At 38.2% G+C, this 16,831-nt stretch overlaps 1 protein-coding gene across 1 annotated transcript; it reads left to right on the forward strand.

Moving 5' to 3' along the window:
* Positions 1-7,508: 7,508 nt before the first annotated feature.
* Positions 7,509-10,444, forward strand: LOC122397348. The gene has a single exon (XM_043396473.1). The coding sequence runs from the start codon at positions 8,083-8,085 to the stop codon at positions 10,315-10,317; it is 2,235 nt and encodes a 744-aa protein (XP_043252408.1). The 5' UTR covers positions 7,509-8,082; the 3' UTR covers positions 10,318-10,444.
* Positions 10,445-16,831: the final 6,387 nt, after the last annotated feature.

Genomic DNA, 16,831 nt, shown 5'->3' on the forward strand with positions numbered 1-16,831 from the left:
GAGTTTCGCCCGATACGACCCGGTAAACGTGTTGTTGATATCCATTGTAATAGACGGCCAAACAGTGCCAAAAAAAAAAAAGGTATTGGACGAAGTATGAAACTGGGGAAGTGGAAGCAATTGGATGCTAAACGTTCTGGTGTCAGGACTGTTTCTTTTACTTGGTGCCTTTGGCGTCGTCGGAACGAGATTTGTTCGGGGATCGTCTTTCATTATCTTGTAAAAAAAGTGAAAGCTATCGATGAGAGACTGTAGTCCGCGAATAGCGAAAGAGTCTCCTGTATTCGTCGATGTCGCGAGAACTGACAATTATTTCAGTTTTGTAATGTTTCCCCACTTCTTAACACTTTACCGACCTGTAGCGGTCGGTAAAACAGTTGATCAATAGGCTATCGGTCGGTAACCGTTGGGCCGGTAAAACAGTCGGTCGGTAAAGTGTTAACGCGACGCAGTTAATCAGATCGATCGTGTTCAGTTTGCATTTTGCCGCTCTATGCGTTTAACGCCTTGAACGGCGTAAATTTATCATCGCTATTGTCAAATAATGTGGTACCATCTATTTTCATAGAGTTAAAAGTCGCGAAATAAATTATTGTACGGGCCGCGAATATCATTTTCTTCGATCACAGGCAGGATGAATAGTTTTGTTAACAGAGAATCGCTACGATTGTTTTACGATATTATTCCCGATTTTTTTTTGGGGGGGGGGGTGGGTGGGGTGGGGGAGAGGCGATATACAAGTTTAGCGTAACTATCAAACATTGTCCAGCATGATCTGTGGAAACGTTACGTTTCGTGGCGCTGCTTTACTGCTGGTAGAAAGTCAAAATCGTAGGAGGACAGAAAAGGGAAAGGAATGTATTTATAGGAACCGAAGAGCCCTCTGGTGGCGAAAATGAGAAGCAACGCCACATCACTCCCCTGTCAGTGATTATTAGTCTACTATTTATAAGACTGATTCGGTATCGTTATCACTAGCAGGGGCTATCACAGATGTGGCGTTGCTTTCCATGCTCGCCACCAGAGGGATCGCGCTCTCACAAGCGCTCGACCGACTCCTCGTTGCTATATACAACGTGGTCAGCCATCCCTGGGAAAAATTTTAATGAGAGACTCCAGACACCAAAATAAGACGAAAATTAAGAATACAAATTTGTTGATGGGGGCTTCGTTAAAAAGTTATTAACGTTTAAAGATTCACCCTCACTGAATTTTTTTCTCGAAAATGCGCAAGATTTCGGGGGTACGTGTAATGACCAAAAATGATTCTAATTGACCCCCCCCCAACTAAAAATAATTTTTTCGGAATTATTTGAAATTTTTCCATTTCGACGAAAAATGTTTCCAGATTTCTGAATTTTTTTTCGTGAAAATGCGTAGGATTTCGGGGTTATGTCTAATGACCAAAACTGATTGTAATTGACTCCCACATCCAAAAATAATTTTTCCAGAACCATTTGAAATTTTTTACTTTCGTCGAGAAATGGCACCCTGTCGATTTTTCTTAAAAATTCGTTTTTCATTTTTAGCAATTTTGTTTGACGCCCTATAGAAAAGTTATCTAATACTTTATTGTAGATACACATGAACTCTACTTTAGAAAAAAGTTTCATTAAAAGATATTCACCCTTATAGGAATTATGGTAGTTTGAATATTGGTTCATTTTTATGGGGTTTTTTTTAACTTTACGGGGTCAAGAAACAACTTTTTCAATATTCTTAGAATTTCTACGTATTCTTTATCAAATTACGCGCTGTTTGCCGGTTGAAACATTAAAATCCTCTAATCCGTTCAGAAGTTATGATATTTTAAAGATTCTAAGACTAAGGAATTTTTTTCTCGAAACTGAGTGGGATTTCGGGGGTATCTGTAATGACCAAAAATTATTGTAATGAACCCCCGCAACCGAACATAATTTTTCAAAAATTATTTGAACAATATTTTTTTCGCCGAAATATTTCAGAATTTACACGATTTTTTTTCTCGAAACTGAGTGGGATTTCGGGGGTATCTGTAATGACCAAAAATGATTCTAATTGACCCCCGCAGCCGAACATAATTTTTCAAAAATTATTTGAACAATATTTTTTTCGCCGAAACATTTCAGAATTTACTCGATTTTTTTTCTCGAAACCGAGTGGGATTTCGGGGGTATCTGTAATGACCAAAAATGATTCTAATTGACCCCCGCAGCCGAACATAATTTTTCCAAAATGATTCGAACAATTTTTTTTCGCCGAAAAATTTCAGAATATACTCGATTTTTTTTCTCGAAACTGAGTGGGATTTCGGGGGTATCTGTAATGACCAAAAATTATTGTAATTGACCCCCGCGACCGAACATAATTTTTCCAAAATGATTCGAACAATTTTTTTTCGCCGAAAAATTTCAGAATTTACTCGATTTTTTTCTCGAAAATGGTTGAGATTTTGGGGGTATACGTATTCACCAAAAACGATTGTAATTGACTTTACTTTTCCGTCCTCCCGCGATTCCCACGAAAGTAAAGCAGCGCCACACGTTTATGTCGATATTCTTTTCGCAATCCATTTGTCATTGACTTTTTAATTTAATGCCGATTTAGGGTTCAACTTCGTGTGTGCGGATCGTGTATATATATACATATTATAAAACATAGAACTTAATGTAACTATTAATATGGATTAGGTAGCTCACCGTCACTGCCTGCAGAGTTTTTTGGTCATGCTGAGAATGCGAGTCTCGGCGCCGCTGGGCTCTGCGTAGTGTCGCGATCGTTTATTAAAAAAAAATGGGGAAAAAAAAAAAAACAATTGCTTCTTCTGTTAAGTTTTCGAGCATTATTGATAACAAGATTTACGTTATATTTACTAATCGCGTGTACGATAAGGTACGAAGAATTATATTACGACGTATTATCGAGATCTTTGCCACTTTTACATTACGACGATCGATATTCAAACTACGTGAATATGTTCTATGCGTGAATCGTTCGTTATGTCGACCATAGGTGTTTGGTTTTACTGTGAAAAGAAAACGTGCATAATAATTCATTGTAACTCCAAGAGTCGCAAGGATTTCTGCGCTTAGTGTCCACCTGGTGGTTGTTTCCTCAACCTCGTATTGTTGGAAATTAAAAATAATTTAACTTTTTGCACTCGACTGATTCAAAGAGATTATTGGTGATTAGGTAGGGAAAATTGAAACAAAATATTACATACATTCTCTTGGAATTTTTCTATTTATTGTACGAAAGAATAAATAATTAAACGAAGAATATGATAAGAACAGATTAAGAACAGTTCTCTTTTTTAAATTAGATATACAGTTTGTGTTACATAATAAAACATAATATAGCGTGATTCACTCGACAAATTTTACGTCGCGTTATACAAATATTTATTGCTTTTGTCGACATTTTAATTTATGAATTCTTGCCTTTCATTGTCATTGCGAAAAATTTTAATGGAAGATTCTAGAACCCAAAATAAGACGAAAATCAAGAATAGCAATTTGTTGATCGCGGCTTCGTTAAAAAGTTATTAACGTTTCAGAAAACTAAGGCTGTCGATACGTCAGTGAGATCCACTATCGTGCGCGCGCAGCTGTGCGCACGCAGCGGTGCGCGCGCAGCCTATTTACAGGCAGAAATCTAAACGTTAATAACTTCGTATGGAAGCCTCAATCGACAAAATTGTATTCTTGATTTTCGTCTTATTTTAGCCTCTAGAATCACCCTGTACTTACATAATTAAATAAAAAACACTCCAGATGGAAGACGACAAACATATTATTATTGTTTCGAATTTTACAACACATTAGACACATACATTTGATTTTCTTAAGTTCTATAAAATTATAATTTTAATGGAAGATTCTAGAGGCCAAAATAAGACGAAAATCAAGAATAGCAATTTGTTGATCGAGGCTTCGTTAAAAAGTTATTAATGTTTCAGAAAACTAAGGCTGTCGATACGTCAGTGAGATCCACTATCGTGCGCGCGCAGCGGTGCGCACGCAGCCTATTTACAGGCAGAAATCTAAACGTTAATAACTTCGTAAGGAAGCCTCAATCGACAAAATTGTATTCTTGATTTTCGTCTTATTTTGGCCTCTAGAATCACCCTGTACTTACATAATTAAATAAAAAACACTTCCAGATGGAAGACGACAAACAAATTATTATTGTTTCGAATTTTACCACACATTAGGCACATACATTTGATTTTCTTAAGTTCTATAAAATTATAAAGCAAATATTGGTCGAATAAATCAATTGGTTCTAACGCTGTGATCAAAGAAAAGTTTTCGAGTGCAAGAGGTTAACTGTTTTAAGCAATTAAGAAATATTAAAGGAACGAAGCGTATGGACACGTTTGTCGTGAGAAATTGTTGCGATTTAGGAACAATTAATTACGGCTTCTACGGAACCGTGGCGCGTCGATGGTGATTAGCGCGGGAAAATTTGAATTTTCGTCTGCGTTAGCGAGAAATGACAGTTTCGGTGTTATTATTGTTGCACGAACGAACTCGCGTTTGGTTCTTCGTTTCGAGCGTGACCAAATGGATTTAAGATGGAACTTTTGCATCGCAGACATGGCTATTAATTCTGTTAACGTTACAGAAGATATCGTACTTTTCGCACGCACAGACCGTTCGTAATATTTTCTGGACACACCTCGATCGTGATAATTTCCTTTCCAGAGAGAGAGAAAAAAAAAAGAAGGAAAATCGACGATAAACATAGAGGTAAAATTGTTTTAATCGCCGATACATTTAATACGCTAATCTTACTAGTATTAGAGAATATATTTTATATGCGAACGATGAATAGTCGATTGCTTCATGTCTGTCAATAAATGAAATTTGAAAATATCTCGACTCCCATAGAGCGTAACGAGTTCGTCCAAGTCTTTTGTACTTCTCTTTCTTTTGGTTACTTTTTTTTTTTTAGGAATACTAAATATGCAATTGATTTTTTTTTTTTGGGGTCAGGTACAATAGTTTATTGTAAATAATATTCCGTTGGGTAAATGAACCATAATTGGGATTGACAGAATTAATACGCGATACTGCTGCAAAAAGTTGTAAATAAAAAATACTATTTATATAACGAGTCTATTACGTTACTAGATTCTGTCTGACTATACTTTACTAATTGTCGATCTTATATGCTATACGTGTATGAATACGGATATTTATGGAGCTTAATTTTCGTTCGTTGATCGATGAATTCACGCCAGAATAAAGCCAATTGTCGTATACTTTCAAACAGTTTGAACGTGTGTAAGTTTATTATACTGCGGTTGCTTCCCATGCTCGCCGCCAGAGGGCTCGCGCTCTCACAAGCGTTCGACCGACCCCTCGTGTATATGTACAGCAATATATTATGCATTTCATGACCGACGAGGCCTTTTTTAGCAGGTCCGGACGATACGCGTTCCCTCTTTTTCCTTTTCCTTTTTTGTCCTCCTACAAAAATAAAAATTAGACGATATAGAAATATCGTTACGCACGAGTAGAATATACAATGTACTAGGAAATGATAGGTTCAGTCATACTTATGATAATAATTTAGGAAGAAGTGCAATCAGTTTTCGAATTCTCAGAATTTTTAGCTTTTATATTAACAAACTGTTCTGCTAAACATTATATGGAAATAACGGTTCAAAAAGAAACTAGAATTTTACCGAATGTAACCAATTTTTAACCGTTAATAATAGATTTGAAATTTTGCACAAATTGATTTTTCACGCCTAGGATTTGGAATCGAAAAATCGGAAAAAATTCAGGGACATAACCAACGACAATATGCATTTACAGTAATTATAGAAATCTAGTGTCTCGAAAGCTTCGATACGAAATCGGTATTTCTCTGCGTTTTTAATTTTTCACGCCCAGGATTTTGAATCGAAAAATCGGAAAAAATTCACAAACACGTATTTCAATAACCACAATGCACCAGATTTTTTTCATAATTTTCGTACTCGATTACATAGGGGAAATAGGCACAAATTCGCTAATCCGAATATTCCCAATAAATAAATCGAAAGCTTCAATGCGAAATCGGTATTTTTCTGCGTTTTTAATTTTTCACGCCCAGGATTTTGAATCAAAAAATCGGAAAAAATTCACAAACACGTATTTCAATAACCACAATGCACCAGATTTTTTTCATAATTTTTCATAATCCGGATTTCCCCTATAACTACCCTTTCGAACTAGATGGGGGTTTGAAATTTGGCACAGAATGTTTTGTTTTTATGTTCTATAATCATCGTGTGTCAAATTTGTTTCGAGGGCACATTTGACCCCCTTATTTGTCTATACTCTTTATTGGAGTCTATTTAGAACGCTTTACTTTACTTCCATATTCAATTACACAATGTAATAGCCAAATAGCATGTTGGTTATTTAAACGGAGTTAAGGGAATATTTATTAAAAGCTCGATATAATATACGCCATAAATACAGAACAGCACGTCGGAGATGCGACATGTAACACAAACGGTTGAATAAACAGTTGTTACCAACAGTAACAAGAACGGATGAGGCTAATGCCTATACGGGTACAAGTAGGCGCCGAAAGACACGTTCTTAAAATGTCCATGCTTCGTCGTGTAAACACACCCAATTGCTCGCATAGCAAAGTAATTTTTATTTTTATTCTTACTTTTATTTTTGTTGCTGTGTTGTGCTGTGTTGTGCTGTGTTGTGCTGTGTTTTGCTGTGTTGTGCTGTGTTGTGCTGTGTTGTGCTGTGTTGTGCTGTGTTGTGCTGTGTTGTGCTGTGTTGTGCTGTGTTGTGCTGTGTTGTGCTGTGTTGTGCTGTGTTGTGCTGTGTTGTGCTGTGTTGTGCTGTGTTGTGCTGTGTTGTGCTGTGTTGTGCTGTGTTGTGCTGTGTTGTGCTGTGTTGTGCTGTGTTGTGCTGTGTTGTGCTGTGTTGTGCTGTGTTGTGCTGTGTTGTGCTGTGTTGTGCTGTGTTGTGCTGTGTTGTGCTGTGTTGTGCTGTGTTGTGCTGTGTTGTGCTGTGTTGTGCTTTTGTTCTTGTTCTTGTTCTTGTTCTTGTTCTTGTTCTTGTTCTTGTTCTTGTTCTTGTTCTTGTTCTTGTTCTTGTTCTTGTTCTTGTTCTTGTTCTTGTTCTTGTTCTTGTTCTTGTTCTTGTTCTTGTTCTTGTTCTTGTTCTTGTTCTTGTTCTTGTTCTTGTTCTTGTTCTTGTTCTTGTTCTTGTTCTTGTTCTTGTTCTTGTTTTCACGCTTACTCAGATCCAGCGTGGGAATTTCATCCGTTATCAATTTGTCACGCAATAGTTTAAATACTTTCGTACGCGACTGTACATGTTTAAATATGTTGAAATATTCCCAATTTATTCTCGCAGAATTAGATAAGATGGGAGCTCGAAAACAGATATGAGAGATAATGCCCTCGAACGAGTCATTAATAATGTTGATATTTGTTCAGGTATCGCGTTACTCCGACGATATAAGCCCAGCCGCGAATTCCGTCGTCTATTTGCGTACGCGATATTCCAGTTACTCTCTGTGTCTTTAAATTCCCACTGGGTTATCTATAGCCTGTGCAGTCGCGATCTCGCAATCAGTCGATCCTCGCAGTCTATCGAAAATAGTGCGTTTTAACTTTCAAATGTTCATGGAACAATACGTCTTTGTCAACTGCATCGAAAACAAGTGAAAACAAGCATAAATCCGTGACTCGGTACCAGAAAATATAAACTCAAAAAACCGCATTTTGTCAACAGAAATTAAAAAAAGTGTTGTCATTAGACTGGGAATTTTTATGCATTTATGGGGAATTTTAATCCTCAAAAAAAAAACTATAAAATGCATTTAATATTTGCAAAAAATATATAAAAAATACTCAAAGTAAGATTTAGGACTTGAGACAAAGTTCTATAATTCAAAGTTCATTAATTCTATTAATAAAAATCTGAATTTGCATAAAGATCTACAGTCTAGCTATCGCCATTGTTAAGAGTATTTTTCAAAAGTGTTTTCTCAATGACTGTGACCCGAAACGCTTAATATCGTTCATCTGGGTGAGTGTTTAACAGTCAATTTTCGTAAATAAATTATAAAAAAAAAATGTCAGAAAAATGGCAAAAAAAAAAGGTGAAATATAGCTTTCGATCTATTTGGATGAACGATCCAAACTTAAAATCATGGCTGCGCGAGGTACCGGAGGACACCACCATTTTCTACTGCTCCGTCTGTAAAAAAACATTCAAGTGTCGTTCCTCGAACGTCAAGAGACACTTGGAATCAGCCAGACACAAATTTCTATCTTCCAAACAGAATTCACCGAATAACACAACAGAGAGTCTAAAACAGACAACGATATCTCATTGGCTGACAATTAAGAAGTTCAAACCGTGGCTGCGCGAGATCGCCGGCGGTCCGCCATCTTTCTACTGCTCGATCTGTCAAATAAAGCTAAAACCCCACTTATACACGCTAAATCGCCACGCAGATTCGAAATACCACCTGGAGAACTGTGCAGAGAACAGCATAAACTCGAGTAAATCAGATTACGATAGAAAATCCGAAAAAGTAGCTTTTTCGTTCGAAGAACAGCGCCAAATCGCGGAGATTCGATTCGCAGCCCTCATAGCTACCCTAAATGTCCCGTTTAGAGTCGCTGGACGGATCCTAGAGTACTTTCAAAGTGTCCCAAAATTGATTCTAGACAGTATGAAGCTAAGTCGAACGAAGTGTACCAATATTATAACGAGGGTTCTGTACCCCCACGAAACGGATCGTATTTCAAGCGTTTTGAGGAATAATAAGTTCTCGATTTTTATCGACGAGACTTCGGACTCGACGAACGAGAAGTGGATGACTCTGCTGGCACGCTATGTGGACCCCAGGACCCTGGATGTTCGATCGGAGCTGCTGAAACTGATAAACCTCGACGCCAGAGACTGCAGCTCCGAGAAGATATTCTCAGCGTTCAGAAACGAGATGTGGAGGAAGGAAATTCCAATGGAAAACATCCTGGCCCTGTCCTGCGACAATGCATCTGTCATGGTGGGTCAATACTGCTCGTTCAGAGCTGCTCTGGAGAAAATCTTAGGCGAAAAGTTCCTAACTCTGAGGTGTCCCTGCCACTCCTCTGCTTTGGTGGTTCGTGCAGCCTGTAGCACCCTTCCGGACGAGTGCGAGGACGTTTTACACGAGGCAGTGGGCTTCATATACTCCAGCCCTAAACGATCAGCCATATTCCGAGAGTTTCAAGAATTCCATCAAGTCAAAAACCGAAAAATTTCAAAATTGTGCACTACTCGTTGGCTCTCCCATCATGCAGCTGTGGTTTCACTGTTGGACAATTGGAACTGTGTTATATCGTATCTCGGGGAACTAGATTCCAATGAGAAGACAAAGTTTGGGGAACGTCTTCTCATCTTGTTAGAGAATCCAGAAATAAAAGGGTGTCTTTACTTCCTGAAATTTGCTCTGGAATCTTTCATCCAGTTCAACGTGTTCTTCCAGAGCCACGAAACTAGGATCCATTTGCTCCAACAATCGTCAATCTCACTATTGCACAGAGTGCTTAAAAACTTTATAAAGCCAGAAATCCTGAAGCAAGCAAGCACAGTGATTGATTTAGATTTCTCGAGTCAGGGGAATCAAGTCGAGCTTGATCAAATAAACGTTGGTTCGGAATGCGAGAGCTTTCTCGACGAGTTGACGGAGAAAGGGAAATCTGACGTGGTCAGAACCGTTCGAGAGCATTGTTTGCGTTTCTATGTAACAGCTGCGAATGAGATTCGCCATCGGTTGCCTATCGATGATAAATTTCTGGGTAGTCTGCGCATTTTCAGCCATTATTGGGCCCTAATTGACGCGAACAGATCGAGTTCATTCAGGGCTGTTCACTTTGTCGCGAAAAAATTCGACGGTTTTGATATAAAAGGGTTGCAAAGGGAATGGTTCAAGTTGCATTTGGATTTTGTTGACAAAGAGAAGGAGATGCTCTCTACGATGAAGTTCGACGGGTTGTGGAAGATGATTTTATCAACGAGAAACGAACAGAATGAGTTTAAATACCCACATTTGGGTAGATTGGTTAATTCGATCAGAGCGTTGCCTAATTCTAACGCGGAGGCTGAAAGATTGTTCTCTATGCTGACGGATGTGAAAACTAGAAAACGTAATAGGCTTTGTCCGACCTCGGTCAGTGCTGTTTGTGTGTTAAAATCGTCGTTGAGGACCTCAGCGGGGAAATATCGAACTGTAGAGGTGGATCAGAAACATTTGTCTCTGATGAGCTCTGAAAAATTGTATGCTACGTCTGTTAAGAGGAAAAAAGGTATATCATGATAAAACAGTTGACTAATAGGCTGTCGGTCGGTAAAACAGTCGATTAATAGGATATCGGTCGGTAAAGTGTTAACACTTTACCGACCAGTACCGATTGACCCCTAGATTATACAGGGTGTTCGGCCGATTAGCAAAAATTTTAATGAGCGATAGTAGAGGCCAAAATAAGACGAAAATCAAGAATACCAATTTGTTGATGGAAGCTTCGTTAAAAAGTTATTAACGTTTAAAGTGCCGCACCTTACTGAATTTTTTTCTCGAAAATGCGCAAGATTTCGGGGGTATGTCTATTCACCAAAAACGACTGTAATCGAACCCTACAACCGAAAATAATTTTTCCACAACGATTTGCAATTTTTTAATTTTCTCGAATAATTTCACACCTTCTCTATTTTTTTTCTCGAAAGTGGGCAGGATTTCGTGGGTGTGTCTAATGACAAAAACTGATCGTAATTGACCCCCGCGAACGAAAATAATTTTTCCACAACGATTTGCAATTTTTTTTCTCCGTTGAAAAATTTAGGCACCTAATTGGATTTTCGGTAAGGAATTTTTTTCTCGAAAGCGCGTACGATTTCGGAGGTATGTGTAATGATAAAAAATGATTGCAATTGATCCCCGCGACCGAAAATAATTTTTTTAGAACGATTTGAAAAATTTTTTTTCGCCGAAAAATTTCACCACCTACTCGATTTTTTTTCTCGAAAGTAGATAGGATTTCGGAGGTATGTGTGCTCACCAAAAATGATTGTAGTTGACCCCCGCAACCGAAAATAATTTTTCTAGAATTATTTGAAATTTTTCAATTTTGTCGAAAAATTTCACATATTCTCGAATTTTTTTCTGGAAAATGGGTTGGAATTCGGGGGTATGTCTATTCACCAAAAATTATTGTAATTAAACCCCGCAACCGAAAATAATTTTTCTAGATCGATTTGGAAAATTTTAATTTTGTCGAAAAATGTCATACCTTCTCGAATTTTTTTCTCGATTATGCGTAGGAATTCGGGGGTATTTCTATTCACTAAAAATTATTGTAATTGACCCCCGCAACCGAAAATAATTTTTCTAGATCGATTTGGAAAATTTTAATTTTGTCGAAAAATGTCATACATTCTCGAATTTTTTTCTCGATCATGCGTAGGAATTCGGGGGTATGTCTATTCACCAAAAATTATTGTAACTGACCCCTGTAACTAAAAATATTTTTTTCAGAATGATTTGAAATATTTTAGTTTTGTCGAAAAATTTCACACATTCTCGAATTTTTTTTTCGAAAGTTGGTAAGAACTCGAGGGTATGTCTAATGACCAAAAATGACTATAAACGACTACTGTAATTGAAAATAATTTTTCTAGAGTGATTTTAACTTTTCAATTTCACCGAAAAATTTAGACTGTCGATTTTTCTTAAAAATTGGTTTTTGATTTTTAGTAATTTTGTTTGACGCCCTACGGAAATTTTGACTAATACTTTTTTATAGGTACCTATGGGCTTAACTTCAGAAAAAAGTTTTATCAAAATATATTCACTATTGTAGGAGTTATGGCTGTTAGAAAATTGGACCATTTTTATGAGGGTTTTTCTAATTTTACGAGGTCAAAGAACAACTTTTTCAATATTGTTAAAATTTGTACATATTCTTCACTAAGTTACACGTTGTTTGCCGTTTGAAACATTAAAATCGTCCAATCCGTTCAGAAGTTATGATTTTTTAAAGATTCGCTGAAGTGACATTCCTGGCCATAGAATATATTTTCAGTAAGGAATTCTTTTCTCGTAAGTGCGTAGGAATTCGGGGGTATGTCTATTCACCAAAAATTATTGTAATTGACCCCCGCAACCGAAAATAATTTTTCTAGAATTATTTGAATTTTTTGAATTTAATTGTTAATAACTTTTTAACGAAGCTTCGATCAACAAATTAGTATTCTTGATTTTCGTCTTATTTTGGCCTCTACTATCGCTCATTAAAATTTTTGCCAGAGGTGGCCGAACACCCTGTATATATCTACTTTTTCTTGTACTTATAGGAATGTTAAATGAAACTTTGCGACAGTGTTTACTATATTGTTCTCTTTCTGTTGTTATAGGGTAGTTAAATCTAGTGATATTTTTTATTTTCATGACAACCGATTAATAAGCTATCGGTCGGTAAGCGTTGGTCGGTAAAACAGTCGATTACTAGGCTATCGGTCGGTAAAGTGTTAACATGCGGTTACGCGTACGGGACGAGAGCGAAGACACCGGCGCGCGCAGACCACGAGGGCCCCAACGGACGGAACGTGCCAGAAACTTCTACAGGCGCGTGCGCACTATGAATCGACCTTCCAACAGTACCTAATGAGGAGAGAAATTGTGTTAAATTGATTTAAACATTTGTAGTTTCCTTTGAAACGCTCAATTCACTCTAAACCTTCATTTTCAAAGTGTCGATACGATATACAGTCGTTATCGAGTATAAATGGCGTGTATAAACCATATTTGGAATAGTCTTCTACTGTCATAAATAAGAGCCAAAGATAAGTGTTATAAGCGAAACAAAAAATTTAATGACAGATTCTAGGGGCCAAAATAAGACGAATATGAAGAATACCAATTTGTTGATGGAGGCTTCGTTAAATAGTTATTAACGTTTTAAGTTGCGTCTGTAAATAGGCAACCTGCGCAGAGCTGCGTGCGCGCGGTAGCGGATCTCACTCAGCATGAGAAACTCTACTCGGTGACGTAACGACAGACTTACAGTCTTCTGAGTGAGAATCACTATCGCGCGTGCGCATAAACGTACTTAACGTTTTAGCGATTAAATGCGATTATGGGCAACGATCTTTTGCTATTTGATGAAACAACAATTAAAAAGTGTTTTAATTTACCCTGAAATAAACAAATCATTGAGAGTTTCGAAGAGTTAGGTTTTTTGAGTAGAAGCAATATGGACGTAGGTGATACTCGTTTTCATTGTAAGAAGCTTGTCCACTAATTTGGAAACAACCGATTACGTTCCTTGTTTCAAGAAACGATGTCAAATGTATGCAATTATTAGGTGTTCTACACAGTATTGATTTGATAATCTGTTATTTCTGATGGAACAGCAAACAACCAAAGCATAGCAGGAGAAAAAGAGTAAAAGTAGAAAATCCTTATTTCAATCGAAATGGTCGAAATATTTATCATTTCTTTAAGAGCATCAAGTATAATTCATTAGAATATAGTTTCTTGATTCATGATAATAATGAGAACAGACCCATCTTAACACTTTACCGACCGGTAGCGGTTGATTAATCGGCTATCGGTCGGTAAGCGTTGGTCGGTAAAGAAGTTGATTAATACGCTATCGGTCGGTAAGTGTTGGCCGGTAAAACAGTCGATTAATAGGCTATCGGTCGGTAATGTGTTAATGTTCGACTTACGTCACGTCCACAGTGAAGAGAACAGCAATGTGGACGCGGCATTACGATCGTAGATCGTACAATGAAACTTGATACTGAAATGTATGCTACGAAAAAGAGTTTTTCATTACAAATGTATCACACTATCAATAAAATAACAACACTTAGGATTCCGCTGATTGATTAGGAAAATTGAAATTTTCACTATGACTCGACCAATCAGCGGACACTTGGAATTTTCGAAAGCGAAGTGAAGATTTTTCATCTACTGAAGACTGACAAAGCTGATTGACTCCGAGCAGAACGAAGGATTTGGCGGGAGAGTGCCAGTCGCTTGTTTTTTGACTCTTCTGTTTTGGACCTCCACCAGAGCATATCTGTGATTGTCGACACACACCCAGACCCTAGATTTGGGTTAGGTCTGGGTTAGGTCTGGGTTAGGTCTGGATTAGATTTGAGTTAGGTCTGGGTTAGGTCTGGATTAGATTTGAGTTAGGTCTGGGTTAGGTCTGGATTAGATCTGAGTTAGGTCTGGGTTAGGTCTGGGTTAGGTCTGGATTAGATTTGAGTTAGGTCTGGGTTAGGTCTGGGTTAGGTCTAGATTAGATTTGAGTTAGGTCTGGGTTAGGTCTGGATTAGATTTGAGTTAGGTCTGGGTTAGGTCTGGATTAGATTTGAGTTAGGTCTGGGTTAGGTCTGGATTAGATTTGAGTTAGGTCTGGGTTAGGTCTGGATTAGATCTGAGTTAGGTCTGGGTTAGGTCTGGGTTAGGTCTGGATTAGATTTGAGTTAGGTCTGGGTTAGGTCTGGATTAGATTTGAGTTAGGTCTGGGTTAGGTCTGGATTAGATCTGAGTTAGGTCTGGGTTAGGTCTGGAATAAGTCTGAATTAAGTCTGGGTTAGGTCTGGAATAAGTCTGGGTTAGGTCTGGGTTAGGTCTGGAATAAGTCTGGGTTAGGTCTGGGTTAGGTCTGGAATAAGTCTGAATTATGTCTGGGTTAGGTCTGGGTTAGGTCTTAATTTACTCTTAAAAAGACGAGTTTGCTAATTAGAAAATCTAATTTTTCTTCCAGACCTAACCCAGACTTAATTCAGACCTAACCCAGACCTAACCCAGACTTAATTCAGACCTAACCCAGACCTAACCCAGATTTAATTCAGACCTAACCCAGACCTAACCCAGACCTAACCCAGACTTAATTCAGACCTAACCCAGACCTAACCCAGACTTAATTCAGACCTAACCCAGACCTAACCCAGACTTAATTCAGACCTAACCCAGACTTAATTCAGACCTAACCCAGACCTAACCCAGACTTAATTCAGACCTAACCCAGACCTAACCCAGACTTAATTCAGACCTAACCCAGACCTAACCCAGACTTAATTCAGACCTAACCCAGATCTAACCCAGACTTAATTCAGACCTAACCCAGACCTAACCCAGACTTAATTCAGACCTAACCCAGACCTAACCCAGACCTAACCCAGACTTAATTCAGACCTAACCCAGACCTAACCCAGACTTAATTCAGACCTAACCCAGACCTAACCCAGACTTAATTCAGACCTAACCCAGATCTAACCCAGACTTAATTCAGACCTAACCCAGACCTAACCCAGACTTAATTCAGACCTAACCCAGACCTAACCCAGACTTAATTCAGACCTAACCCAGACCTAACCCAGACTTAATTCAGACCTAACCCAGACTTAATTCAGACCTAACCCAGACCTAACCCAGACTTAATTCAGACCTAACCCAGACCTAACCCAGACTTAATTCAGACCTAACCCAGACCTAACCCAGACTTAATTCAGACCTAACCCAGATCTAACCCAGACTTAATTCAGACCTAACCCAGACCTAACCCAGACTTAATTCAGACCTAACCCAGACCTAACCCAGACCTAACCCAGACTTAATTCAGACCTAACCCAGACCTAACCCAGACTTAATTCAGACCTAACCCAGATCTAACCCAGACTTAATTCAGACCTAACCCAGACCTAACCCAGACTTAATTCAGACCTAACCCAGACCTAACCCAGACCTAACCCAGACTTAATTCAGACCTAACCCAGACCTAACCCAGACTTAATTCAGACCTAACCCAGACCTAACCCAGACTTAATTCAGACCTAACCCAGATCTAACCCAGACTTAATTCAGACCTAACCCAGACCTAACCCAGACTTAATTCAGACCTAACCCAGACCTAACCCAGACCAATTCATCGCTGATAACGGGGGTTAGGTCTGGGTTAGGTCTGGAATAAGTCTGAATTAAGTCTGGGTTAGGTCTGGGTTAGAAAAAGATCACGATTTACTGCAGTATCCATTTAGTATAAATTAGGGTATCGGAAAAAAAATTAAGAAATCGTTGCTCGCGTTATCAAAGCTTGCATAAGACTGACAAAGCTGATTGACACCGAGCAGAACAAAGGATTTGGCGGGAGAGTGCCAGTCGCTTGTTTTTTGACTCTTCTGTTTTGGACCTCCAGCAGAGCATATCTGTGATTGTCGACACACACCGGAGAGGGTCCCAATTTACAACAATGTAATGAAATATTCGATCTTTCACCGACCTTATTTCGTATCTGTTGACATTCACCGGTGAAAGTTGACATTCTCCAATTTCGGTCATTCACGGTAACATAGACATTACCGGCATTTTGAATTTCGCGAAAATTCGCCACTTGGCGGCGCTCGCGACAACCAACGATATCTGTGGCACATGTGAGACTTTCATGGTATTATTACGCAATTTCTGACAATTTTAATTCTCATACAGTAATAATGGGTATCGCGAACGATAAACCAAGCGCATTAAGTCTAGAATCAACGACAGAACAAAAAAATGAGAAACCTCTGAAACCTTGCTGTGCTTGTCCGGAAACGAAAAAAATAAGGGACGAGTGGTACGTATTTTCTATAAAATACTTTGGAATGATAACAATTCATGACACGCGATGGTAACAGTTAAAACAAACTTTGCAGCGAAATTCTATCAAAAATCAAATACGTACATTGTTGATTCGATCGATTCTCATATATTTTAATACATAACCTCTTCTGCAAAAACCTAATTGTATCAAACATTTAATTTTTCAGCATTATCACTA

This window comes from Colletes gigas, unplaced genomic scaffold, assembly GCF_013123115.1.
Source record: "Colletes gigas isolate AHSC1104 unplaced genomic scaffold, ASM1312311v1 Colletes_gigas_Sc00009, whole genome shotgun sequence".
Lineage (NCBI taxonomy): Eukaryota > Metazoa > Arthropoda > Insecta > Hymenoptera > Colletidae > Colletes > Colletes gigas.